At 40.3% G+C, this 26284-nt stretch overlaps 1 protein-coding gene across 1 annotated transcript in view; it reads left to right on the top strand.

The window, feature by feature from the left end:
• The first annotated feature begins 18397 nt into the window (after positions 1-18397).
• The window catches only part of LOC116328905 (alpha-2-macroglobulin-like), a 45862-nt gene continuing 37975 nt past the window's right edge, over positions 18398-26284 (top strand). Inside the window, exons 1-8 of the mRNA XM_039609204.1 lie at positions 18398-18522; positions 18601-18781; positions 18880-19033; positions 20924-20976; positions 21082-21102; positions 21649-21814; positions 21890-21974; positions 22073-22223. Coding sequence (XP_039465138.1) covers positions 18443-18522; positions 18601-18781; positions 18880-19033; positions 20924-20976; positions 21082-21102; positions 21649-21814; positions 21890-21974; positions 22073-22223 — 891 coding nt within the window. The 5' untranslated portion in view covers positions 18398-18442. The remainder of the gene's footprint in view (positions 18523-18600; positions 18782-18879; positions 19034-20923; positions 20977-21081; positions 21103-21648; positions 21815-21889; positions 21975-22072; positions 22224-26284) is intronic.

The raw sequence follows: 26284 nt of genomic DNA on the forward strand, positions 1-26284 counted from the left end.
CCTCTGGCAGGAACGGATCAGAACCAGCAGGCTCACGGGCCTCTGGCAGGGACGGATCAGAACCAGCAGGCGCGCGGGCCTCTGGCAGGAACAAAACAGAACCAGCAGGCGCGCGGGCCTCTGGCGGGGACAGAACAGAACCAGCAGGCTCGCGGGCCTCTGGCGGGGACAGAACAGAACCAGCAGGCGCGCGGGCCTCTGGCGGGGACAGAACAGAACCAGCAGGCACAGTGGCCTCTGGCAAACATATAGCAGACTGCGCAGAGCATTGACTCTGCTTAGGCAGTGACAGCCGGGTGCAGTCCTCAGCTGGCTTCTTAACCTCCAGGGGGCCAGAGTCAGCTGGGGGCTGAAACCCAGCCTCTGGGGAGGCCCTGGAGTGCATCTCAGTCTCAGAACTGCCCAGCTCTTGAGGAATGTTTTCATTATTATTGTTCTGGCATAGATCACACGTCTCCTAGGAGAGGCCGTATCTTCTCTTGCTGATATATGGTATAACAAACACACGTATATCTGTTTGAGTCTAAGAGCCTTTTGTTTAGATGGACCGCTAGACTCCTGGCACCAGCTTTGGGGAGTCTTCACGGGATCATATCTCGACTCCACACACACACACACACACAAGGTATACGTCATATGTTAATGAAACTATGCATATTCATGTAACCACAATAAAAGAGCAGTGTTACGGGAGGGCGGACGAGAGCAACTGAGGTCAAGCGAAGGAACGGCGCCTGTCCAGTTCTCTCTCCGCACGTTAATTTGTAAAACCTGTCTGAGTGTCACTTATTCCAATCTGAGTTGCATTACAGGAAAACTCCTGACATTTTTGGTCCTCCGAGCGGATTAACATAACACTTTTGTGTGATCCTACGGGAAAACCTCATCGAGTCCTGACGTCGTGAGAAGCCCGCGCTGAAGTCTGTCGACAGCTCCTGTCTAGGTACAGGATAAAAGACCAGAGACGTGAATTCGGGTTCTGGCCAGCGTTTTTAGAAGTGGTCCACGACGGTGGGGGTCGATGAGGCGGACCTGAGAAACCGGCAGTGAATCAGCAACCAGGTGAATATTGACACTCTGAGACACGTTGCGTAAAACCGTGTAAGCTCGCCCAGAGAGGCTGGTAGCATTTTAAAATAAAGATAGAGCTCGTCTGGGACTGGCAGCTCCCCCGTAGTGGGTAAAAAAAATAAAATAAAATAAAGATAGAGCTCGTCTGGGACTGGTAGCTCCCCCATAGTGGGTAAAGTCAGCGCGCGCATAAAGGTATTTATTGTTTTATTTTTGTGTTGATGGAAGAAGTTGATTTTACAGCACAATAAGGAGGCTGAAGTATTCCATTAATTTGTTTACTGTTGGCCACCCAAGTACTGGTGAAGAGAGAAAAAGGTCGTGTTTTATCACATAAAGGTGACACCGCTTTCAAGAATAGCTTGAAAGTAGAAGGCCGTGTCAACTACCTCTCTCGATTCTCGTACCAGAGAAGGTGCCGCAGTTGTGTAGTTGTAAAGGATTAAAATGGGTAACGAAGCTTCAAAACTCACTGCTGACGAGCAGTGGTTAGAGAAAAAATGTCCAGGCGCTGGACAAATTAGTGTATATAGATGGAGAAATCAAAAAAAAAAAAAAAAGAAAGAAAACTAAATGTCCCACGTGGGAGGGAAAATGTATTACTAAATTATAAGAAACCCTCCAAGCAGAAATAAATACTGAAAAGGATGCTAAAAAGAAAACAAAGCGTACACAAGAGGTGTAATGTTTTAAAGCATGGAAAGAGGAATGAAGTGGAATAAACAAAAGGTTAAATTAAATTAGAGCTTATTTAATGTATTCAAATTGATAATAGAAGGATAACAACCTGTAAACTGGTATTAACAATGAAATATAGTTGGCAGGACGACCGTGCCTAGAATGGATAGAATGCATGAAACCAGATAACTCACACAAACACATATTAAATGAAATAGAGAGATGCATAAGGTATATTAAGGTTGTGTCATTGTTCAGCCAAGGAAAGTGTGTGAAAAGGAAAATGTCTCCAGCTTGGGAAAGGGTGAGACTGCAGCTCACCCTCAGCCCTTGGTGGACACAAATAAAATATAAATAAAATACTGTAATATACTATTGCTGTTATATAAAAAGATAATAACATTAATAATGAAATAATATTAAATATGAAGAGGCACCTCAGTCAGTTGTGATGTGAGGTGGATAATTGTTAAAAGTAGTCTGCATCAAGCTTAAGGTTTGCTCAAATTCAGTATAATGACATATGAGATGAAGAAAATAAAGAAAATACCTAATCTAATCAGGTGTATAGAGACACTTGACCTGCTTGTAAACCTGTCATCTTAGATGAGTTTTTGTTAAGATGAAGAGCAAACCTATACTAACAACTAATGAGCCAAACCCTGTATACAACAGCTAAAGCTACAAGACTGAGAAGTTGAATTAAATATGTGGACACTACCAAGCTAATGAGCAAGTTACACACTCTTTATTTTGTATTAATTTTTTTGTTTTTCAGAACAGAAGCTGCATGATATTAAAAGCTCACACATGCAGCAGTCTGTGAGCTCAGTTTTTCCTCACACTTCTGCTTTGTTTCTGACAGCAGTTCTTTTCTTTTGTGTCCCAACTTGTGTGTAAAGCGTTCATGCCATCAGCAACTTGTTTTTGTTTTTATTTGTTTGTTTTGTTGGTTTGACAAACAAATCTGTGATCATACTTGTGGATCACAGTGACACGAAATGATTAGGCACATGATTTACTGATGCCTAGTTTTAGAGCTGTGAGCTACGAGCTGTAAGCAATGCAAAGTTTTTCCCAACTTAGAAGTTTGACATATGTAACATGTATGACATATATGAATTATTTTAAAACAAAATAGAAATTGTCCAAAATGCCTTAAGAAAATATGTAGTGCTGTATCTACAGAGAAAGAAAAGAAGAAGAAGCATGCAGTAACTTGGAAATAGCCTTTCTACTTGCATGTAGATGGAAGTGCAGGTTACATGAAAGCTGTTTTAACACAGGCATTTGGAGAAAAACAACGTCTGCTTGCATTTTACTTCTGCAAATTAGACTCTGTTGTGTGCAGGCCGGTGTAGCTGCAGCAGAGGCAGTAAAAGGTCAGCTGACATTGTTTTAGGACACACTTTAATCATCAAAGTGCCCCATGCAGTGACTTCAATTTTAAATCTAAGCCAATTTGTCTTACTTGACACATGTGAGACAACTCACAAATGTTGGACACTTATTGTCGCTATATGGAAAGTTCAACAAAGAGTTTGGTTAGTCTGGAGAAACAGGAAATATGTGTGCCTGTGGTATGTCTGTGACAGGAACTACATGCCCATAAAAGGAGCTGACTGTGTCAAGGACGCAGACAGACAGAGAGACACACAGACAGTTAGTATGTTTTTTCAGCAGTACATCATTTTTGCAAAAATTTGGCAGAATAGAGGTATGATTACTTCTACTGGCAATCCAGTGCAACATGGAAATCTTTTAAAGGCAATAACCGCAGATCAAGCCGCAAAAGCAGCAGCACAACAAACAATAGACACATTAATGTCTGAATCCTCAATGCAAATACCACTTGATGTGCTTAAAACGAACAAAAAGCCGCACCAACTGCAGAACAAAAGAAATGGTTAAAATGTGGTGCACAGCTAAAAATGATTTGATGACCTGTAATGGTAATCCAATACTACCAAAATCCCTACACAAAACAGCAGCATTAGTGACACACGGTTCCACTCATGTGTCAACCGGAGGGAGATGGTAGATATAATCTCTAAACATTTCTTTACTCAAAATTTCGAAAATTCAGCAAAAGAATTTGTCAGAACATGCATGATTTGCCAAAAACATAACGCACAGGGAAACCTCAGACCAAGAAGAGGTAACTTTCCCACACCACCTCATCCTTTTCATACCATTCACATGGATTTTATTGAGCTAAATGAAGCCAAGGTTCAAAAATACGCTCTAGTGATTATAGACGTGTTCTCAAAATGACCAGAAATTTATCCTGTGAAAAAGGCAGATGCAATTTCTGTAGCAAAATGCCTATGCAGCCATTTTGTTCCAACATATGGCATCCCCACTCTGATAAGATCAGACAATGGGACACATTATGTTAATGAAGTAATCAGCAAGGTCTCTGAAGCACTAGGATTCAGTATCAAACACCACTGTGCTTACCACCCTCAAAGTGCCGGACTAGTGGAAAGAACTAACGGCACGATAAAACAGAGAAGAAACAGGGAGACTATGGGCTGTGTCTCTGAGTAGCTTTTCTGCTTAGCAATTTAATTTAAATCTTTTGATACATCCCTTTTTCATAGTATAATCTTAACGTGCTTCATCTGAATCACCCTTTCTGTGTGCTCACTACCTAATTTATAGCCAAAGTATTCACTCACTGTCTCTTTACTGTGTTTTAGCTAGCTTAGCTTAGCTCGTAGCCGACTCGTTAGCACCATGGCTACTTCACCTGTCCCTCCTGCACTTTCCTGCTCATTGTGTCAGATGTTTAGTTACTCCTCGGCCTCCTTTAGCAGTAATGATACCTGTAACAAATGTAGCATATTTGCAGCTCTGGAGGCCAGGATTACTGAATTGGAGACTCGGCCGCACCCTTCATTCACCCGTAGCTAGCCAGGCCCCTGTAGCTGGTGCAGCCGAAGATAGCGTGAGGCCCGCTAGCTGTTCCCGGCAGACCCCAAGCAGCTGGGGAACGAGGGCGGCTGGGTGACAGTGAGGAGGAAGCATAGTCTTAAACTGAAGCCCCAGGTACACCACCAACCTGTTCATGTGTCTCAACCGTTTTTCCCCACTCGGCGACACACCGCCGGGGTCAAACTCTGGTAATTGGTGATTCTGTTCTCAGACATGTGAAGCTAGAGACACCGGCAACCATAGTCAATTGTCTTCCAGGGGCCAGAGCAGGCGACATTGAAGGAAATTTAAAACTGCTGGCTAAGGGTAAAGCGTAAATACAGTAAGATCATAATTCACGTCGGCAGTAATGACACCCGGTTACGCCAATCGGAGGTCACTAAAATCAATATTGAATCGGTGTGTAACTTTGCCAAAACAATGTCGGACTCTGTAGTTTCTCTGGTCCCTCCCCAATCAGACCAGGAGTGACATGTTTAGCCGCATGTTCTCCTTAAATTGCTGGCTGTCTGAGTGGTGTCCCAGAAACGATGTGGGCTTCATAGATAATTGGCAAACCTTCTGGAGGAAACCTGGTCTTGTTAGGGAGACGGCATCCATCCCACTTTGGATGGAGCAGCTCTCATTTCTAGAAATATGGACCAATTTATTAAACCCCCAAAATATGACTATCCAGAGTTGGGACCAGGAAGCAGAGTTGCAGTCTTACACGCCTCTCTGCAGCTTCTCTCCTCCTGCTACCCCCAAAACCCATCTCCATAGAGACCGTGTCAGCTCCCAAACAGACAAAAAACAAACTAAAAACCAGCAATGAACAATTTAAACATAAAAAATCAGAAAGAAAGAACAATACAGTATCCACATCTGAACCAAAGAGTAAAACAGTGAAATGTGGATTATTAAATATTAGGTCTCTCTCCTCCAAGTCTCTGTTAGTACATGACTTAATAATTGATCAACAAATCGATTTACTCTGCCTTACAGAAACATGGTTGCAGCAGGATGAGTATGTTAGTTTAAATGAATCAACACCCCGAGTCATTCTAACTACCAGAAATCTCGAAGCACAGGCCGAGGGGCGGTGTGGCAGCAATTTTTCACACCAGTCTATTAATTAACGAAAGACCAAGACAGACTTTTAATTCATTTGAAAGCCTGATGCTTAACCTTGTCCACCCCAGCTGTAAAACTCAGAAACCAGTCTTACTTGTTATCATCTATCGTCCACCTGGGCCTTACACAGGGTTTCTCTCTGATTTCTCAGACTTTTTATCTGATTTAGTGCTCAGCTCAGATAAAATAATTATTGTGGGTGATTTTAACATCCATGTAGATGCTAAAAATGACAGCCTCAACATGGCATTTAATCTGTTATTAGACTCAATTGGCTTCTCTCAAAATGTAAAAGAACCCACCCACCACTTTAATCACACTCTAGATCTTGTTTTAACATATGGCATAGAAACTGAACATTTAACAGTGTTTCCTGAAAACCCTCTGCTGTCTGATCATTTCCTGATAACATTTACATTTACAATAATTGATTACACAGCAGTGGAGAGTAGACTTTATCACATGTCTTTCTGAAAGTGCTGTAACTAAGTTTAAGAATATAATCCACCCACTGTTATCATCTTCAATGCCCTGTACCAACATAGAGCAGAGCAGCTATCTGAACGCTACTCCAACAGAGGTCGATTATCTTGTTAATAATTTTACCTCCTCACTACGCATACGACTCTGGATACTGTAGCTCCTGTGAAAACTAAGGCCTCAAATCCAAGTACCTGACTCCGTGGTATAATTCTCAAACACGTAGCCTAAAGCAGATAACTCGTAAGCTGGAGAGGAAATGGCGTGTCACAAATTTAGAGGATCATCATTTAGCCTGGAGAAATAGTTTGCTGCTTTATAAGAAAGCCCTCCATAAAGCCAGAACATCTTACTATTCGTCACTGATTGAAGAAAATAAGAACAACCCCAGGTTTCTCTTCAGCACTGTAGCCAGGCTGACAAACAGTCAGAGCTCTACTGAGCCAACAATCCCTTTAACGTTAACTAGTAATGACTTCATGAACTTCTTCACAAATAAAATTTTTATCATTAGAGAAAAAATTACCAATAATCATCCCACAGATGTAATATTATCTACAGCTACTTTTAGTACCATCGATGTTAAGTTAAACTCTTTTTCTCCAATTGATCATTCTGAGTTAACTTCAATAATTAATTCCTCCAAACCATCAACGTGTCTGTTAGACCCCATTCCTACTAAACTGCTCAAAGAAGTCCTGCCATTAATTAATTCTTCGATCTTAAATATGATCAACCTATCTCTAATAATCGGCTATGTACCACAGGCCTTCAAGGTGGCTGTAGTTAAACCTTTGCTCAAAAAGCCATCTCTAGACCCAGCTGTCTTAGCTAATTATAGGCCAATCTCCAACCTTCCTTTCATATCAAAAATCCTTGAAAGAGTAGTTGTCAAACAGCTAACAGATCATCTGCAGAGGAATGGCTTATTTGAAGCGTTTCAGTCAGGTTTCAGAGCTCATCACAGCACAGAAACAGCTTTAGTGAAGGTTACAAATGATCTTCTTATGGCCTCTGACAGTGGACTCATCTCTGTGCTTGTCCTGCTAGACCTCAGTGCTGCATTCGATACTGTTGACCATAATATCCTATTAGAGCGATTAGAACATGCTGTAGGTATTACAGGTACTGCACTGCAGTGGTTTGTATCATATCTATCTAATAGACTCCAATTTGTTCAAGTAAATGGAGAGTCCTCTTCACACACTAATGTCAATTATGGTGTTCCACAGGGTTCAGTGCTAGGACCAATTCTATTTACATTATACATGCTTCCCTTAGGCAGCATCATTAGAAGACATAGCATAAATTTTCACTGCTATGCAGATGACACGCAGCTCTATCTATCCATGAAGCCAGGTAACACACACCAATTAGTTAAACTGCAGGAATGTCTTAAAGACATAAAGACCTGGATGGCCGCTAACTTTCTGCTTCTTAATTCAGATAAAACTGAGGTTATTGTACTCGGCCCTAAAAATCTTAGAAATATGGTATCTAAGCAGATTCTTACTCTGGATGGCATTACCTTGGCCTCCAGTAATGCTGTGAGGAACCTTGAGTCATTTTGACCAGGACATGTCCTTCAATGCACATATTAAACAACTATGTAAGACTGCTTTCTTCCATTTTGCGCAACATCTCTAAAGTTAGAAATATCCTGTCTCAGAGTGATGCTGAAAAACTAGTTCATGCATTTATTACTTCCAGGCTGGACTACTGTAATTCACTATTATCAGGATGTCCTAAAACTCGCTGAAAAGCCTTCAGCTGATCCAAAATGCTGCAGCAAGGGTACTGACAGGGACTAGAAAAAGAGAGCATATTTCTCCTGTTTTGGCTTCCTTCATTGGCTTCCTGTTAAATCCAGAATTGAATTCAAAATCCTGCTCCTCACATACAAGGTCTTAAATAATCAGGCCCCATCTTATCTTAATGACCTTGTAGTACCATATCACCCTATTAGAGCACTTTCGCTCTCGCTCTGCAGGCTTACTTGTTGTTCCTAGAGTATTTAAAAGTAGAATGGGAGGCAGAGCCTTCAGTTTTCAGGCCCCTCTTCTGTGGAACCAGCTTCCAGTTTGGATTCGGGAGACAGACACTATCTCTACTTTCAAGATTAGGCTTAAAACTTTCCTTTTGCTAAAGCATATAGTTAGGGCTGGACCAGGTGACCCTGAATCCTCCCTTAGTTATGCTGCAATAGAGCGTGAGCTGCCGGGATTCCCATGATGCATTGAGTTTTTCCTTCCAGTCACCTTTCTCACTCACTATGTGTTAACAGACCTCTCTGCATCGAATCATATCTGTTATTAATCTCTGTCTCTCTTCCACAGCATGTCTTTATCCTGTTTTTCTTCTTTCACCCCAACCGGTCGCAGGAGATGGCCCCGCCCTCCCTGAGCCTGGTTCTGCCGGAGGTTTCTTCCTGTTAAAGGGAGTTTTCCTTCCACTGTCGCCAAAGTGCTTGCTCATAGGGGGTCATATGATTGTTGGGTTTTCTCTGTATTTATTATTGTGCTATCTACTGTACAATATAAAGCGCCTTGAGGCGACTTTGTTGTGATTTGGCGCTATATAAATAAAATTGAATTGAATTAAAGGTCTAGTGAAAATGTGGATGAGATTAACACAAGGCAGGCTCACAAAAATTGACGCCATTCGAAATAATTCATGGAAGACCTTTTCCCACTACTAATACTGAGTGAACCAGTAAACAAATCAGCTAGAGAGACTACTCTAGCAGAGTGGATGGCAAAGTTGCTAGAAAATACAGAAACTGTGTTGAACAACAAACTGCTGTGTGACTCTTCTCCAGTATCTTGCAGGTTGAAGGCAGGTGATTGGATCCTGATAAGGGTGCTCCAGAGGAAAAAATGGGAGCTCACCCCGTTGGGAAGGACCCTACCAAGTACTCCTGACCACACTAACAGCCTGCAAAATAGCAGAAAGACCGTCCTGGATCCATCAAAGCCACTGTAAAAGAGTGAGCGAGAGCATAGACTAACCGGACACTGACTTCCTTACCCTCGGGTGATTCGTCAGGTGAAGGAAGTGCCGATTGGGTATATCCCGCACTTTCTCTTCTTGCCTAAGTCCCCTGAGACGTGAGGTAAGCCAGGTAAACATGAAGTCGCTCTTAATCTCACTAACTCTGACAGTCCTAGTGGCAGGATGTCTCATCCCACTGAAGATGGATCCGAGGGAACGAACAAAGAAAGCTTGGACACATGACAACTCACACCTGGACAAGATGACGCAGGACCACAATCATCCCTGGATGAACAACGCGTGGTACAGATATGTATACAACCGCATACGACAGAAAAGAACTACTTTGTTTGCTCACACATGCCTGCAACTTCTGTCCATGCAATTATTTATGGAAGGTTCCGTCACTTGAAACGAGCATGTGCATTCATATGAAAGTCATAAATGGAACTTGTTCACATAGAGACATGTTTATAGTGAGAGCCCTAGCGTTTTCACTGCTGACCTACGACGTGAATAACCTAACAGCTACAAACTGGACTGTGACGAAGCACACTGGGTGAACGTGTCAAACAAAAGAATAATGACATTTCCAGCTTTCTTGCAGAGTGAAGAACGTCACCCGATATGTTTCGACTTCTCATACGGAAGGACAAAACTTGGTCAAACCAAGAACTGCAGTATAGTCTGGAAGGACAATGCCGATGCAGCTATGACTTTTAAGCGTGGCACATACTGGGTCCAGGGGACAGCTTGGGTGTGTGGACCAAAAACGTACTACATGCTGCCCCCCAACGCAATAGACGACGGCGTTCAACTGACACCGGTCCAAAACCACACGATCGAATATGGGGCTCCGATGTCCCACAGGAATTCAAATTCTGGACCACTGGACAGAAAGTACTTCATGCCCTGTTTCCTTGGGTGGGCACAGGAAAAAATGCGCTAAGAATTGAAACTTTGGACTACCGCTTTGGACTGTTCCTGAATGCCTCGTGCAAAATCAACAATCAACAAAATGAAGAGATTGATGCCCTGCGCATAACTGTGATGCAACACCGAGTCGCACTGGACAAAGGAAAAAGGAGGACTCTGTATACTCTTTAACAACACATGCTGCACGTACATTCCAGATAATGTACACTCATCCAACATGACTGATGCTTTGAACATACTTAGACAACTCAGGGATGCACAACAACAAGACTATGTTACAAAAACAGAAGACTGGCTCACGTGGTTGTTTCAGCGGCTCTTGGAAATCCCTGCTGTTTAAAGGACTTGTTTTAGTTGGTGTTCTACTATTGTTATTGTGTCTTTTTACTTCATGCGTCATACCTTGTTTGAAGAACCTGGTGTCAAAAATGGTAACTGCTTCAATTAATGCTTACATCACCCTACCACAGAATGAAGAAGATGATAATGAGATAGACATTTGGATATAACATATTCACAAAACCTACTAATTAATGATGTCCTGGCTAAAAATGTTTTACAAGTGGCCATAGACTGATACATTGTTAGTGAGTTGTTATGTATATATAGGAGAAAAGATCAAACAACAGGAGGGAATGTTGAAAGATTTTTATTATGTTTATGTTTAGAAGTACATTTCATTTAAGGTTTTCTAGATGTGTTTGCTCTTTTTTACTAGAGAAGTTATGTTGTGCAAGCTTTGTGTGCTTTCCAGAGCTCTCTGGCTTTCACACCCACATCCTGGGAGCATGGGAGAGGTCACACCTTGTCTTATTGTTTATTGCCATTTATGCTTAGAAATGTTTACTCATATATGCTTAGAAGTATATAATCATTTGTAGATTGAAAGAATGTCTTATCCTAGGAGGTCTGTAACAACTCTGTGTAGCATGAAGAGGGGAGTGCGTTCACTCCTCCTCAGAGTGTTCTGGCATAGATCACACGTCTCCTAGGAGAGGCCGTATCTTCTCTTGCTGATATATGGTATAACAAACACACGTATATCTGTTTGAGTCTAAGAGCCTTTTGTTTAGATGGACCGCTAGACTCCTGGCACCAGCTTTGGGGAGTCTTCACGGGATCATATCTCGACTCACACACACACACACACACAAGGTATCGTCATATGTTAATGAAACTATGCATATTCATGTAACCACAATAAAAGAGCAGTGTTACGGGAGGCGGGACGAGAGCAACTGAGGTCAAAGAAGAAGGCAGGCGCCTGTCCAGTTCTCTCCCGTGCACGTTAATTTGTAAAACCTGTCTGTCACTTATTCCAATCTGAGTTGCATTACAGGAAAACTCCTGACATATGCTATCCCTCTTATGCCATATCTCTATAGTTTATTCATTAATATAGAATGATCAATTGTATCAAACGCCTTTTGTAAGTCTATAAAAACACCAACAGTTTATTCCTTATTATCTATTGCATTAGATATCCCTTCTACAAGTTCCATCACTGCCATCGAAGTGGACCTTTTCACTCTAAAGCCATATTGGTTATCACTTAGGAGATTATGCTTCTCTATATATTTATCAAGTCTATTAACAAATAACTTTTCTAAAATTTTTGAGAACTGTGGGAGTAGTGATATTGGCCTGTAATTGGTAAACTGACATCTCTCTCCGTTTTTATGGATTGGAATAACTTTTGCTATTTTCATTTGTGAGGGAAACACACCAGTTCGAAAGGACAGATTACAAATGTATGCGAAAGGTTGCACTATATATTCTATAATACTCTTAACTAATTTCATGTCAATACCAAAACAGTCGGTGGACTTTTTATTTTTAAATGTCTTCACAATGTTAATTATTTCTCTATGAGTTACAGCACCAATAAACATGGAGGACACATTCTGAGTAATATGTTTATTTAGGTCGTTATTATTTCTTGACTCTGGAATTTCTTTTGCTAAATTAAAGCCAACATTTACAAAGAAATCATTAAATTCATTTACAATGTCTTTAGTTTTATCAAGCACAATATCTTTATCTTTTTAAAATAGTCTGGATAATTCTTATTTTTGAGCCCTTTTGATTATGCTATTTAATATCCTCCATGTTTCTTGTGTGTTACTTCTATTTTGCTCCAATAATTTGTGGTAATATTCTTTCTTACTTGTTCTTATAATATTTACTAATCTATTTTTATATAACTTGTACTTTATTTCAGCATCTTTTGTCCTCTGTTTTATGAATATCTTATATAGATTATTTTTCTTTTTACATGCATCTTCTATCCCCTTTGTGATCCATGGCTTATTTGATCTGTGATGCTTTCTAGCGATTTTCATTAAAGGACAATGTTTTTCATATAGTAAAATTACAGTTGATAGGAATGCATCATATGCACTACTTGAATCTTCATTTGCAAAAACCTCATACCAATTGTGTTCCTTTAAGTCCACCTGGAGGGCAGCAATGGCTCTTGTTGTTCTATGTCGTATCATATCAAATGTTTGATTCTTTTTTTTAGTTTTAATCCCAAAATAATTTTGAAAAATTGCAAAAACAGGAAGATGATCGCTTATATCAGTTATAAGAAGTCCACCTACTATTTCATGGTCAATTTTATTTGTGAATATATAATCTATCAATGTAGCTGTATCAATTGTTATTCTACTTGGTTTTATAATTACAGGGAAAAGGGAGTTACTATACATTGTACTGATGAAATCTGTTGTTTTCTGATGTCCGTTTGGGTTTAGCAAATCTATATTAAAATCACCACAAATTATTTGCACTTTTTTATCATTTAGGTTGCTAAACATAGCAGCAAGTTTTTCATTGAATGTGTCAAGGCATGATCCTGGTGTCCTATAGATGCAACTTATAATTATATTGCTAGCTTTTTCAACATGGATTTCAATAGTAACACATTCCAATACGTCGTCTATGGTGCTTGACATACATTCAATCAGATTACATTTCAAAACTTTATCTACATATAAAGCAACACCGCCTCCTTTTTATTCACCCTGTTCATTGTAAATAATTCGTATCCTTCAGTCCCATTTCACTAACTTTCTCATTATCGAGCCATGTTTCTGATATTGCAATTATATTAAACTTTTTTAACTTACTTAAAAATTCCCTAATTTTAGAAAAATTTTTATACAGGCTTCTACTATTGAAATGTATGACCGACAATGCATTTGCCATTTTAATATTCATATTAAATTGGTCATCTGTATAGTACTCACAAGTACTATTAATGTTATTGTAGAAGTGATTATCTGGGTCAGTGTTACTTTCAGGGTCATGCATGTTGTGCTCTGCATAGTTAAACGTTTTGAAGTTCATCTTCTCAGCGTGTGTGGCAAAATAACCTCCTTGACAGTCCTTCTCATAATCAAAGTCATCCTCTTCAATATCTCTGAATGGAAACCTATAATCTGTGTCCAAACTTGTCATTTATGTGTTTTTGTTGTTGTTTTTTCCATTGTTTTTTGAGCCATAAGGCCAGAAACACTTTCCATACCCATTGTTCATTATCCAATTGTCACTTTTCCAATAGATTCAATAGCAGATTCCTGATTATTTATATTGCTCTAAGTCTTTGAGTTCTCTTATCATCACAACTTTCGCTTCTTCTGGATTGCCATTTAGTCTTATCATTACTTTGCAGTTCCTCGTCCATGTCGCTTGTATCTTATTTTGTTTTCTCAGGCTGCGTGCCTGTCTTGCAATTTCAGAAGTCTTTTTCATTAAATGTTCATTTAAATACACACCGGTCCCTTTTAGCTTCTTTCCCTGTTTCAGTAACTCAATCTGTGTTTTGCGACTCACAAACCGAAGAATAATTGCTGGCTTTGTTTTACTGTCTTTTCTGGGGAGCGTGTGGCATGCTGCGATATGATGGCTCTGAATACTTACATTCTTCGTTTGAAGGAATTTTATCACTTGCTGTTCAAGCGTTTGCAGCTCCTCTACCGGGGCATCTTCACCGTCTTTACCTCTGCCAGCTGTTACTCTGGCGTAGGTTCAGTGTTGCATCTCCAGTTCACTTATGACTAAGTCATCCATTCTTGTGTACTGTTCAAGGTCCTCGAGTCGCCGTTCCAAGTCGTCTATTTTCTTGTCCTTCTCCTTTATCAAGTTTTTTAGTTGTTTTATTTCATCCATTAGGTCATGTAGCATACCTTGTTGTTTAGCCACTTTGCTCAGTTCATCAGACATGAAATTAAGCAATTTCCTAATCTCCTCCAACTCCTCTTCAACTCCTGGGTTTGCTTTTTTAGGCGGCATTTTGAAAATGGTGAGATTGGTATTACCTTGTGATGGCCCGTTGAAGTCACTGTCGATTTACTTGTTGGTGCCTTGCTAGAGGAGCCTGGGCCCAGTGGTTGCTGGAGGATCCTGGGCCTGGTGGAGCAGGAGGATCCTGGGCCTAGCAGCTGCTGGAGGATCCTGGGCGTAGTGGCTGCTGGAGGATCCTGGGCCTAGTGGCTGCTGGTGGATCCTGGGCCTGGTGGAGCAGGCAACATCTTGAATAGACAGATTGTTAAGAGACAAGCAGCTAGAGAGAGCAGAAGAACGGATATCAAGATTTATATTCTTGATATTCCAGAAAGACATTAAAGGAGAGAAGGAGATGATCAGAGATTGGCAGCTCATCAGCTGTGCAATTGGAGGGGGTAAGTCCAGAACAGCAGACTAGGTCCAAAGTATGGCCCTTAGTGTGAGTAGGGAAGTTCATGTGTTGTTTAAGGCTGAAGCTATCAAGGCAGGGTAAAAGGTCTTTGGTAAGAGGATGATCGCAGTTATCCACATGGACATTGAAGTCACTCAGCAGTATTATATTAGGGGGAAACAGTAGCTAGGTTAGTCAGCAGATCAGCAAAGTCACTTATAAAAACAGAATTACATTTTGGGGGGTGGTCAATGACAGCTATGACAGTTGGAGCAGGTCCTGAAAGTTGACAAACAACAAATTCAAAGGAGCTGTAGGTAGGGACAGACAGCGGCGAGACTTTCCAGTCCTCGCGATAAATTACCGCGAGGCCACCACCATGGCTGGACACACGAGGTTGGCAGGTGTAAACAAACCCCGGGGGGGTGGAGTCGTTAAGTTGTGAAAAGTCATTGGGCTGTTGCCATGTCTCAGTCAAGCAGAAAAAGTCAAACTTACCGTCTGTTAGGAGATCCTGGATGAGATGTCCTTTGTTCGTAAGCGAACAAATATTAAGCAGGCCGAGCTTTGAGCTTCTCAAATTGTTGTTTAGGGTTTGAGAACCCAGTGGCTGCGCCCCTTCATCACCACTCCATTGTACTGCGGCAATTCAGTTCTGACCAACATGTCTTTAAGGTTGTTATTCCTCATGTGGGCCAATATGACCCTGTAATTTTGAAGTGAATGTAGATCAGACAGATCTTTCAAAATTTAGTTTGTTGTCTCTGTAAAGAAAGAGTGAGAATAAGTGGTGAAAGCGGGCACAAGTCAAGCTGGCCTTTCAATCCAGGCCTCCTCCAATGTGTGCTGTTCCATCCCATTTGTCCATGGAACTGAATTTGTGTTGCTGGAGTCCGGTTTGTATTTCTCTGAGAAACCTCCGGGGGAGTATTCCCTTTTCCTGAGGCTGCGAACCAGAATCGTGATGGACTCCTGGAGAGCTCCGTGTTTTGGAAGGGATTCTGTGGAACCTGATTGAGATTTTTACAATGCCTTTGTTTTGTGTTTCCTTTTTTTTTTGTTGCTGTTCTGTTTGAAGATCACCTGCTCGGGATGCAACTTATTAAGAACCGCAACTGGCAGATGCACATAAACAGTTTTGGTCAAGTTACTTGAAAATAGTAATTAGTTATTAATTACTTCTTCAAGAAAGTAAACCAGTTACTTTACTGATTACTTATTTTCAAAAGTAATTAGTTACTTAGTTAGTTACTTTTTAAAAACATGTCACACAACCGGAATACGTAATAAAGCAATAGACCTTTCAGCACAATTCTATTTTTTTCTGTTTAATCATATAAAATGTAATCAAATGAAAAAGTCTGTGGGGGGATCCGGGGGTTTCTCTGTGAAAAAATCAACTACAGCAAGAAATAAAGACAATATAGAAAATTTAAAAAAAAAAGAAAAAAAGAAAAAAAAAGAGGTAAAGCAGACATTCCCTTGGTGCTCGCTCAGATTTGAAGTTTAATTTTGTAGAAAGAAGTTTTCTTCCCATGCAGAGTGTACAGCGGATGCAAATGTTTTTGTCACTTTTTACAGAAGCAAACTCAAAGTAATGTCAGTACTTCTAAGCTTGAAACGCTACATGGTCGGACTCTCTCCTGCACTCCATGTTATCCATTGTTGATTTACACAAGTCTGTTACCACGGACATCGCACACTCGTACGTCATTGTCACAAACTAAATCACGGTTATCGCAGTGTGCTTATGGGAAAGTAAGAGTAATCTAATTACTTTTTAATAATCCCTTACATTACTCATAACTGGAAAAAAGTAAAGGGATTACTTGTATCACGTTACTGCCCATCTCTGCACATAAGTATGTCATTGTTTTAGTCAAGAGCTACTCATACATGCCTAAGAAATGCTCCAGCTCCTCATATAAGTGAGGTAATACAGTTGCAGGTGGATGCCAGTAAGGTGGGTGCTAGAGCTGCTCTTCTGCCAAGCAACACCCTTCATGTTTTAATTCAGCGGTCCCCAACCTTTTTTGCGCCACGGACCGGTTTATGCCCGACAATATTTTCAAGGACCGGCAATAAGGTGTCGCGGATAAATACAACAAAATAAGACTAGTGCCGGTACCGAAAAAAAGAAGATTTATTCATAACACATGTGAAAAGACCCAAGAAAACCGAGTTGACGATAAAAACGATAACAAAATAACGCTGAAAACCGATAAAACCCTGAAAACCATACATTTCACACCTGAGCCTCAACTCTCGCGGCCCGGTACCAAACGACTCACGGAGCGGTACCGGTCCGAGGCCCGGGGGTTGGGGACCGCTGTTTTAATTAACCGATGTGCACGAAATAAAATTGGTATTTACTGTTTTAAAATTGATTTCATGAAAGTATTTAACTTCATTTGGCATAACGGACTTTATTGCCGAATTCATTAGTGTATTTATTGACATAAATGAACATGCTGTTTAGGGTCCTTGGCCACATGTTTCAGCACATTAATCATGAGTGAGCTCATATCATAAATACATGTATCATAATAAATATCTAATAATATCATAACAGCAGCAGATATTCAGTATATCAGTAGACTTCAGTCCTTCATGGGTTCAGTGCTGTTAACTGTTTTTTCTGTTATTTTCTGGATTTGTTAATAAGGATGAACACATCTGTATGTGTGTTCAAACATGCCTCACTGCAGCACATTAGTAAGATAGAACAAATAAAAATCCTTTTCCCGTAAAGGCAAATCAAACATGGCAAATAGAATGACATGGGGTAATACTGCTGGGTCCGGAGGGTCAGAGATAATGACTCATTCTCAGCAGTTTTACATCTCAGTTTAAAAATGAGAAAACATATCCATCCACACTCAGCATGATCTGTGGTGTTTACTAAAGTGCAACAAATAGCTGTTTAACATGTTTCATTTTTAATTCGGACAGAAACATTGTTATATTTGTCTTTTAAGCAAATATAGCAGTCTGTGACATCACTGATGAATCCATCAGTTGTGTTTGAGCCTGTTATCACTACACAAACGTTTGTTCAGTCTTTCCCGAGAAATAACGTCACAAACATGGCAGTCAGACATCCCACGCTGGGTAAAGGTCACGGTTGGTGTTGGTGGCTACACTCACTGTAACTCCCAGTGATTTTAGAGAATATCAGTAGTTACACACTACAGTGGGATAGCCCACCACTGACGGTAAGAAAATGCACATTATTAAGTAAAACAGGCACATTCGAAACAGAAATAACTTTTTGCAACAGCCGCATTAAACTTGGAGCTGATTTAGAAACATCACCTCGGAGCACTGTATGTTACTGTAATGTTTTACACTGAATGACAAACGTTAGTGTCGTGTATAGTTTAGTGTTCAGTGGTGAAAGCAGGATTGGGATTTTGTAAATGTGTAAGTTATTGACTTTGTGGAGCTCAGAGTACATGAGTGCGTTTCAAACACGTGGCTGTAACAGTGTATGTGGGTGGGGACGATCAGCCGATATTTAGCAGAAGCTGACACTGAGGATTGTCACAACCAGTCATGGACCGTCTCTGGATCCTGAGCTGCACTCTGTGTGTCCTCCTGAGCTGGATGAATGTGGATCAAGCGGTGGCTGAACCGTGAGTTTGTTTCAGCGTGTTTTTGTCTGTGTGAGTTGTTCACTGCAGTAACTGCTGTATGTGCGATGCTGTATGCAGCCAGTACCTGGTGGCCATTCCTGCAGTTATTGAAGCTGGAGCTGAGGCCAAATTCTGTGCAACTCTCCGACAGCCCAGTGGGACTCTGGTCATGACTGTCACTTTGAAGTCCCGAGAGAAGAACACGACCTTATTCACGCATACGTCAAATGAAGAATTTCAAACCTGTGTTCAGTTTAAGGTCCGCAACCAGCACTTTCACACACAAAGTGTGTTTGTTAGTTTTTATTGTAAGCATTATTGGCTTTAACGACTATCTACAATATCCCACTGTTTCAGGCTCCTTTGGTACAAAAGGAGGTGCAAATTTTTCAGGTGGAGGTACGAGGAGACACATTTTACTCCAAACAAGTCACAAAAGTGATGATCCAAGCGTATGATACCTTCACATTCATCCAAACAGACAAACCCATCTACCTTCCTGGACAAAAAGGTGACAATGTGTTGTTAAGTTATATATAACATGTAGTTCATCCCCTATCAAATCATCACGAGCCAGCTGCTCCACCATCTCCAATTTGTATAAAAAGTTTTATGGTCCAAAATTTGGACACACATACAGTGATTGATGTGAAATGTTTGCTTCATATAGCAAATGTTTTTCAAGATATTTAATACGGTCGATCGACCGAGATGTTTGTTCGCACTTTGAAATCCGACTCCATCTTTGAACATAACTACCGTATTTTCCAGACTATAAGGCGCACGTAAAATCCTTTATTTTTCTCAAAAATCAACAGTGTGCCTTATGTATGAATTCTGGTTGTGTTACTGACCTCGAACAGATGGTACACAGCGCTCAAAAATCTGTCAAAAAATGTTTTAGTACGACTTTGGTAAGGTACGAAGCCGCACCGCTTGATGGATTGTCGGAGCATTACGGCTACAAGAGTCAGAAGCCTCATGGACTCGGCGTAATCTGGGTCCTAAACGCCATCTGCTTCAGGTCCTAAAGTCAAACAAACACTGCGGCATCACTGAGAGTTAAAAACTGTCTAAATTCTTTCCTCTTAATAAAATGATCAGTGTTGCTGCTTTACCAGGTGTAACAATATCCAGGCATCCATGAAAACAGAATTTATTAAATTTAACAGAGTTAGAAGTTAGCAGGAAGTTAGCTCGCTGGTTTTGCTAGCTACCTAAACATGATATAGCATGTTCTGACTGAAAGATTTCTGGATAAAAATAAAATGTACAGCTCTGCTATCACTTCCAAAAATAAATGAAGACAGAAAACTAATCAGCAGTGATGTTAGTAGGTAGGGTTACTGAAGTTGGGCTAGCTGGTATATAATGATGTGCTACATGATCGCTAGCGACACTGCTATGTTAGCATAACATAAACACAGTGAAGCTGGAGGATGAACGCTAACTTTTTTCCACTCGATAAAAGTTCCCAATGGTTTTTGAAGAATGCAATCGCATGGAAAGATGCTTTAAATGGACCAAACCTCAGTCAGGAGAACAACCGAGATAATCCATCCACAATACCAGGTTAGTCATTATTATACGATAAGATAACCTTTATTAGTCCCACACGTCAGAAATTTGTTTCGTTACAGCAGAAAGTGGACAGTGCAAAGTTACATAGCAAAAATTATAAGGCGTTTAATGCGCCCTATAATCCAGTACACCTTATGTATGAAAACAGACCCGTTTCAGACCCGTTCATCGTCAGTGCGCTTTATGGTCCGAAAAATATGGTATTTTAAAAATCTATAAAAGGAAAAAAAAATTCCACAAGTTTCATATTTGAGCTCACACTAATGAAGAACTTCACGTTGCAAAAGACAGCTACTGACAACGAATGCACAACTTCTCCCAAAGGCCATATTATATTTTCCATTTTGAGACCTGTTGCTGTGATGGAGAATTAGACAGTAATTCAGCTTAACTTTGTAATCGGGGACAGATAGCAAAAAATGAATCATGTCTGAGTCAAATTCTTTTTATGTGACTGTTTAATGGTTTTATTTTTAATAGTTCACAATAAAATAAATATGTTTGAACATGGCTTTGGAATTCAAAGTACAAAAAAATCGTGAGGGAAGAATATGGAGGGCCTCGGGTGCCAAAATGTATTAAGCACATAATTAAATAATGAATTAAATGTGTCATTAATTAAAATATAAATTAGCAATATCAGTTCAATTTCAATAAATTAGATATACGTATATGTCTTATACATGTTAGTCCATTATCTGAGATCTGTCTTGGCTTGCTGTGTAGGGTAACCAATCAGATCTATGTTTGATAAGTAGCAGTGACTTTGTTTTAAAGTATAAAGAGAGAAACAGAGGTAACCTCTCAATTTTTCTCAAAGTGAATTTCAGAGTCGTTACGATGGATAATAAAATGCGACCTGCCAATCAGCTGGTGAGTTTTTGAACAGTATTATTAATAATGCTGTTTGGAATTTGGATGCAGTGATTTACACAACAGTTTCTTAACTCCACCTGTCTTTCTTCCTTTTTCTTTCAGTATGATGTCATTGAACTTCAGGTAAGAGGGCGTCTCCAGAAAAGGCTTTTACTTCTCTTGTAAATGCATCAACACAACACTGAACACATGCAGTCAGACAGACTTGAAGGTTCCCTGCTCACTGCTTGCATACACACTGCTTCTGCAGTATTACTCCAGGTCACTGACAGTGCAAGGTTTAAAAATTGGACAAATTGGGTTGCATGTATGTAATACACACCGTGCAGGGGCCTGTTCTGTCACTGCCCCACATGTAAAAATAAAATGACAGTGATTAAATCAAAATAATAATTTTGATTTAATTACTCCACAAACACAGCCACAGCTTCCCTGTCATTACAGCTTAGGTTTCTTTATATCTCTTAATTTTTTAAACATTTATAAACAAGTGCTTCACATCTAGAAGGGGACAAAGCTGGCTACAAATGAAGACAGGTCATTTTTAAGTCCCTCTAAATTTATATTGTCCAGTTTTAGCTCTAATGTTGTTGAAAAAGAAAATAAAGAATCTAGTTGGTACTGTATTTACACCTGTGTAGTAGCTGTCACTGTCATTTGATTTAACAGGATCCAAATAGTAACAGGATTGGACAGTGGCTAAATGAAACATCCAATAGCAGAATACTGCAGCTTTCTTACTCCTTGGACACTGAGGCCCGTGAGGGACCGTACCAGATCATTGTGTCAATGGGTGAGAGGAAAATATCTCACAATTTTAAAGTGGAGAAGTATGGTAAGTCAGTCTTATTTATTTTTAAATTCTTTGTTGTAATGGAGTGCAAATGCTGACATTCATATTTTTCCCCAGTTTTACCCAAATTTGATGTGACAGTAAATATATCTGAAGAAGTGAGTATTGGGCAGGAAGACATTGAAGCTAAAGTGTGTGCAAAGTAAGGAAAAATTCTTTCAGGACAAATTATGTGTTGTTGAAAATCTGGAGTTTGGAGAGCAAATGACTCACAATGTTTATGTATTTTTCTTTAAATAGGTACACATATGGACAGCCTGTACCAGGACGTGTTACAGTTAATGTGTGCAGACCTATTGATAGGTACTTTTTCCATGGTGTATCGGTGCACAGTGAGGATGATTTGGCCCTATTGCAGATAAGTGCACCCTGCCACACAGAGACAAAGCAGGTACAGTTATGACTTTATTTCTCTCTAACCTTTTTACCCTGATACTTTGGGTACATTTAGGCCCCTGCATTAGCATTACAGCATACGGGTTGCCTGCTCTACCCAGTTGAACTGGCGCCGTGTGTCCTCTTCACTGTTTTTCCCTACATTTCATCATCTCGTACTTGTTTCATCCACGGATTTGAATTGTTAGTGATATCTCATCTTTCTTGGATGGACGTGTCAGCTCCAAAGGAGTGAAGTGGTTATTGTTGTGCCTAAAAGGCTGCATAGGTTGTGTTGGTGTTTCTAATATCTGCTAGATGATTAGCATTACTGGTAAGGCTAAGGCAAGTGGTGTGTCTCATTATGTCTGTTACACAAAAGAATACAACTTCTGTGAGAAATCTAAGAACTTCAAAAATAATCTGATCAGACTGCGACACCTAAACAAGCTGAATGAATATACACATATCCAAAGATTCAGCTCCTGTTTTAAGTTTGAACAATTTAGACTGATTTACTGAGTTACTGCTCAGTGTTGGGAAGGTTAAAATGTATTCCACTACAGATTACAGAATACATGCCTCAAAATGTATTTTGTAATGTATTCAGAATACGTTACTCAATGAGAGCAACGTATTCTGAATACTTTGGATTACTTAATAACTTATCATTCATTTTTCTACTACGTGAATGAACTATTTCTGTGAGTTTTATTACTATTACTGAAGGCTACTCGCCATACCAATACCAATTAAAGCTCCAAGCAGCGTTATGAGGGCCCTCGCACCCCCCGCGCGTCGAGCCACGCTCAACACCTGAAACCAGCACGTCCGATCTGATGTCACATTGATGGAATTCATGCATTTAACCACCAGCTAACATTTCATCTCATTCAATTATGATTATAGTCCTCCCACTAGGTGGCGCTCTAACCATTACTGACAAATGCCATAACAAACATTTCCGAGCTCGAGTCTCATCATACCTGCGACCTTTGGGAGAGATTGGACATTGTGTTTTTGAGTGACAGGAGATTACTGCTTTTTGGCGAGTGATTGAAACTCCACGTGGCGCCATGACCACCCCGTTTTCCTGAACGTAAAAAGCTTCGCAATTTAACATCACAAAGGTCTTTAGATTCAACCCACTGGAGATCGTGCCAATCTGATGAAATCCCTTGGAGGAGTTCGTCAAAGTACGGTGCCTGAAAAGAGGGGAAAATGTCACCAAAATTATACATTAATTTTAAAATGGCTGACTTCCTGTTGGATTTGGGATATTGCTCCAAGAGACTTTTTTTGTACATCTTGATATCTCCTATAAGCATACCAGGTTTCAGACTTATAGATAAAACACAGAGCAGGGGCTGTTGTTATGAAACTTAGTAGGGGGCGCCATTTCACGCTATAGAATGAAAATGATCACATAACAAAAAAGCCTTCATCACATTGGAGGTGTGCGCCAAATGTCAAGACTTTTTAAACTTTCCAATCCCCTCAAAAGCCACTTCATTGTTCATGGTGAACCGCATTGCCACCAGGGTGCGCCATTCAGTTTAAAGTCACAATTTTCACACTGAAGCATCATGAAGGACTGATCGTGATATTCACCACTTTTGAGGTAGCCACGATGAACCTGTGAAAATCAGTACAACAAAGTGAAAGACATGACATTTCCTGTTGCCAGTAGGTGGCGCTCTGCGTATTCCTGACAATGGGCACATCAATCTGTTCAGGGCGGGTCTGACATCATGCCTGTAAAGTCTGGTTCTGATCAGACTGGATTTCATGGAGTTATACAAATTTGTTTCTTCATGGTGAGACATCAAAGTTCACCATGCTGCTGGGGTTACACCCTTGCACGAAAAGTCACAGTTTTCACTGTAACCCAAGACCAACTCCTTAAGGCTTTCCTGGAGAAATTTGAGGCTGCAGATGTCACCCATCGCAATACTGTACCCTAAAGTGTAAAACATGACATTTCCTGTTCCCACTAGGTGGCGCTGTCCCTGATGTCAAATGTGGCCATTGAAATCAGTTCAGGGGTGGAGCCTTATCGTATCTGTGCTCTTTGGTCCACGTCAGACCATGTATGACAGAATGAGAGGCAATAAGATTTTCATGACGAGTCATCGAAATTCGCCGTGGCGCCACCGCATCACTGTATCGCGAAAACTCAAAAGCTCGGCAATTTAACATGGCCCAGGTGTGTAGTTGACACTGACCGAAGATGAAGCTTGTACGACCAAATCCCAAGGAGGAGTTTGAAAAAGTTCGAGGCATGGAAATGGCAAAATTGGAGTCAAAATGTCACCTTCACTTCTAAATTGCGGACTTCCTGTTGGGTTTGCGGCAATTGGCCCACTGACTTTTTTGTTCGTCTTGGCATGATACACGTGTGCCAGATTTCATACATGTAGCTCAAACGATGTGGTCATAGGGCTGCATTTAACAACACATAGGTGGCGCTACAGAGCCATTTCCCAGTGCTCATATGTAAAACCATTAAAATACAAAATTTTTCACCAGACCTGGCAGGTGTGCAAAATTTCATGAGTTTTTGAGCATGTTTAGGCCATCAAAAAGGCAATTGTTTTGCCTGAATAATAATAATAAAAAGAAGAAACAGAGCAGATACAATAGGGCCTTCACACTCTCAGTGCTCAGGCCCTAACTAGATTTTTAAATCTTAATATAAATGAGTAACAGTAGGTGGACATTAGGTAAGGCTGCACTTGTTGCAGCGAGCTCATATGGAAAACTATTTCGCGCTTTTTTAAAACAGGTCAGCGACTCCGACAGTAGTAAAGGGACCTCTGCCTAATACGTTGGGTTTGTGTCGGGCACATAGCTGAAAACTAGCTTTACTTTGGTGTCTGGGTCAACTTTGCTTGCGAGAGACAGAGAGAGGCGTTGAAAGGCTGCTCCAACGGAACTTATTGTTTCGGAGGAAAACACGAACACAGAGTACAGTCGAGTCTCAATACAGTGGCTTGCAAAAGTATTCGGCCCTCTTGGACTTTTCCACATTTTGTCACATTACAGCCACAAACATGAAACAACTTTATTGGAATTCCACGTGAAAGACCAACACAAAGTGGTGTACATGTGAGAAGTGGAACGAAAATCATACATGATTCCAAACATTTTTTACAAATAAATAACTGAAAAGTGGGGTGTGCGTAATTATTCAGCCCCCTTTGGTCTGAGTGCAGTCAGTTGCCCATAGACATTGCCTGATGAGTGCTAATGACTAAATAGAGTGCACCTGTGTGTAATCTAATGTCAGTACAAGTACAGCTGCTCTGTGACGGCCTCAGAGGTTGTGTAAGAGAATATTGGGAGCAACAACACCATGAAGTCCAAAGAACACACCAGACAGGTCAGGGATAAAGTTATTGAGAAATTTAAAACAGGCTTAGGCTACAAAAAGATTTCCCAAGCCTTGAACATCCCACGGAGCACTGTTCAAGAGGAGGGATATTATACCCCTTATGTCAAATATTCATGAGCTTTTTGAGTGTTAGGTTCTAATGAATTATTCATGAGCTCAGGAAGTAATAACGGAAGTAATTAAAATATGATATTCATAAAATTATGATATTCATAAAATTATGATTTTCACAAAATTATGATATTCATCCAAAAAATGCTAGTTCATAGGTCATTGCTTTTCTTCCCCCTAAAAAACAACTAATTGATTATTTTAGAAAAGTTTTTATATCAAATAGCATTCTTTTATTTTTAATCCGTTAAAAACTTTTTCCTTTTTTTCCTAAAGAAACGCCATCTGGTGGTGGGTCAGCGCATGACAGTGCATGAGTGCGCAGGGCGCGCACCTCCTGCGCCTGTGTGTCTGTGCGCAATTGTGCGCGTGCCTGTGTCTGGGGCTCCGTGTTTGTGTATTTGAAATGTGTTAAAATATAGTATAAGTGCTTAGTTGTGCTTTTGTAACGTTCAGTATGGCCAGACATACAGGGTGCATGCCTTGTGGGAAAACTTTATTTCAATTTATATGCATTTGTTTAATCCGAACAAAGAAATTTAAAATCAAACTCAGAGTCACAAAAAAACACT

The sequence above is a fragment of the Oreochromis aureus genome, linkage group 3 (assembly GCF_013358895.1).
Source record: "Oreochromis aureus strain Israel breed Guangdong linkage group 3, ZZ_aureus, whole genome shotgun sequence".
Lineage (NCBI taxonomy): Eukaryota > Metazoa > Chordata > Actinopteri > Cichliformes > Cichlidae > Oreochromis > Oreochromis aureus.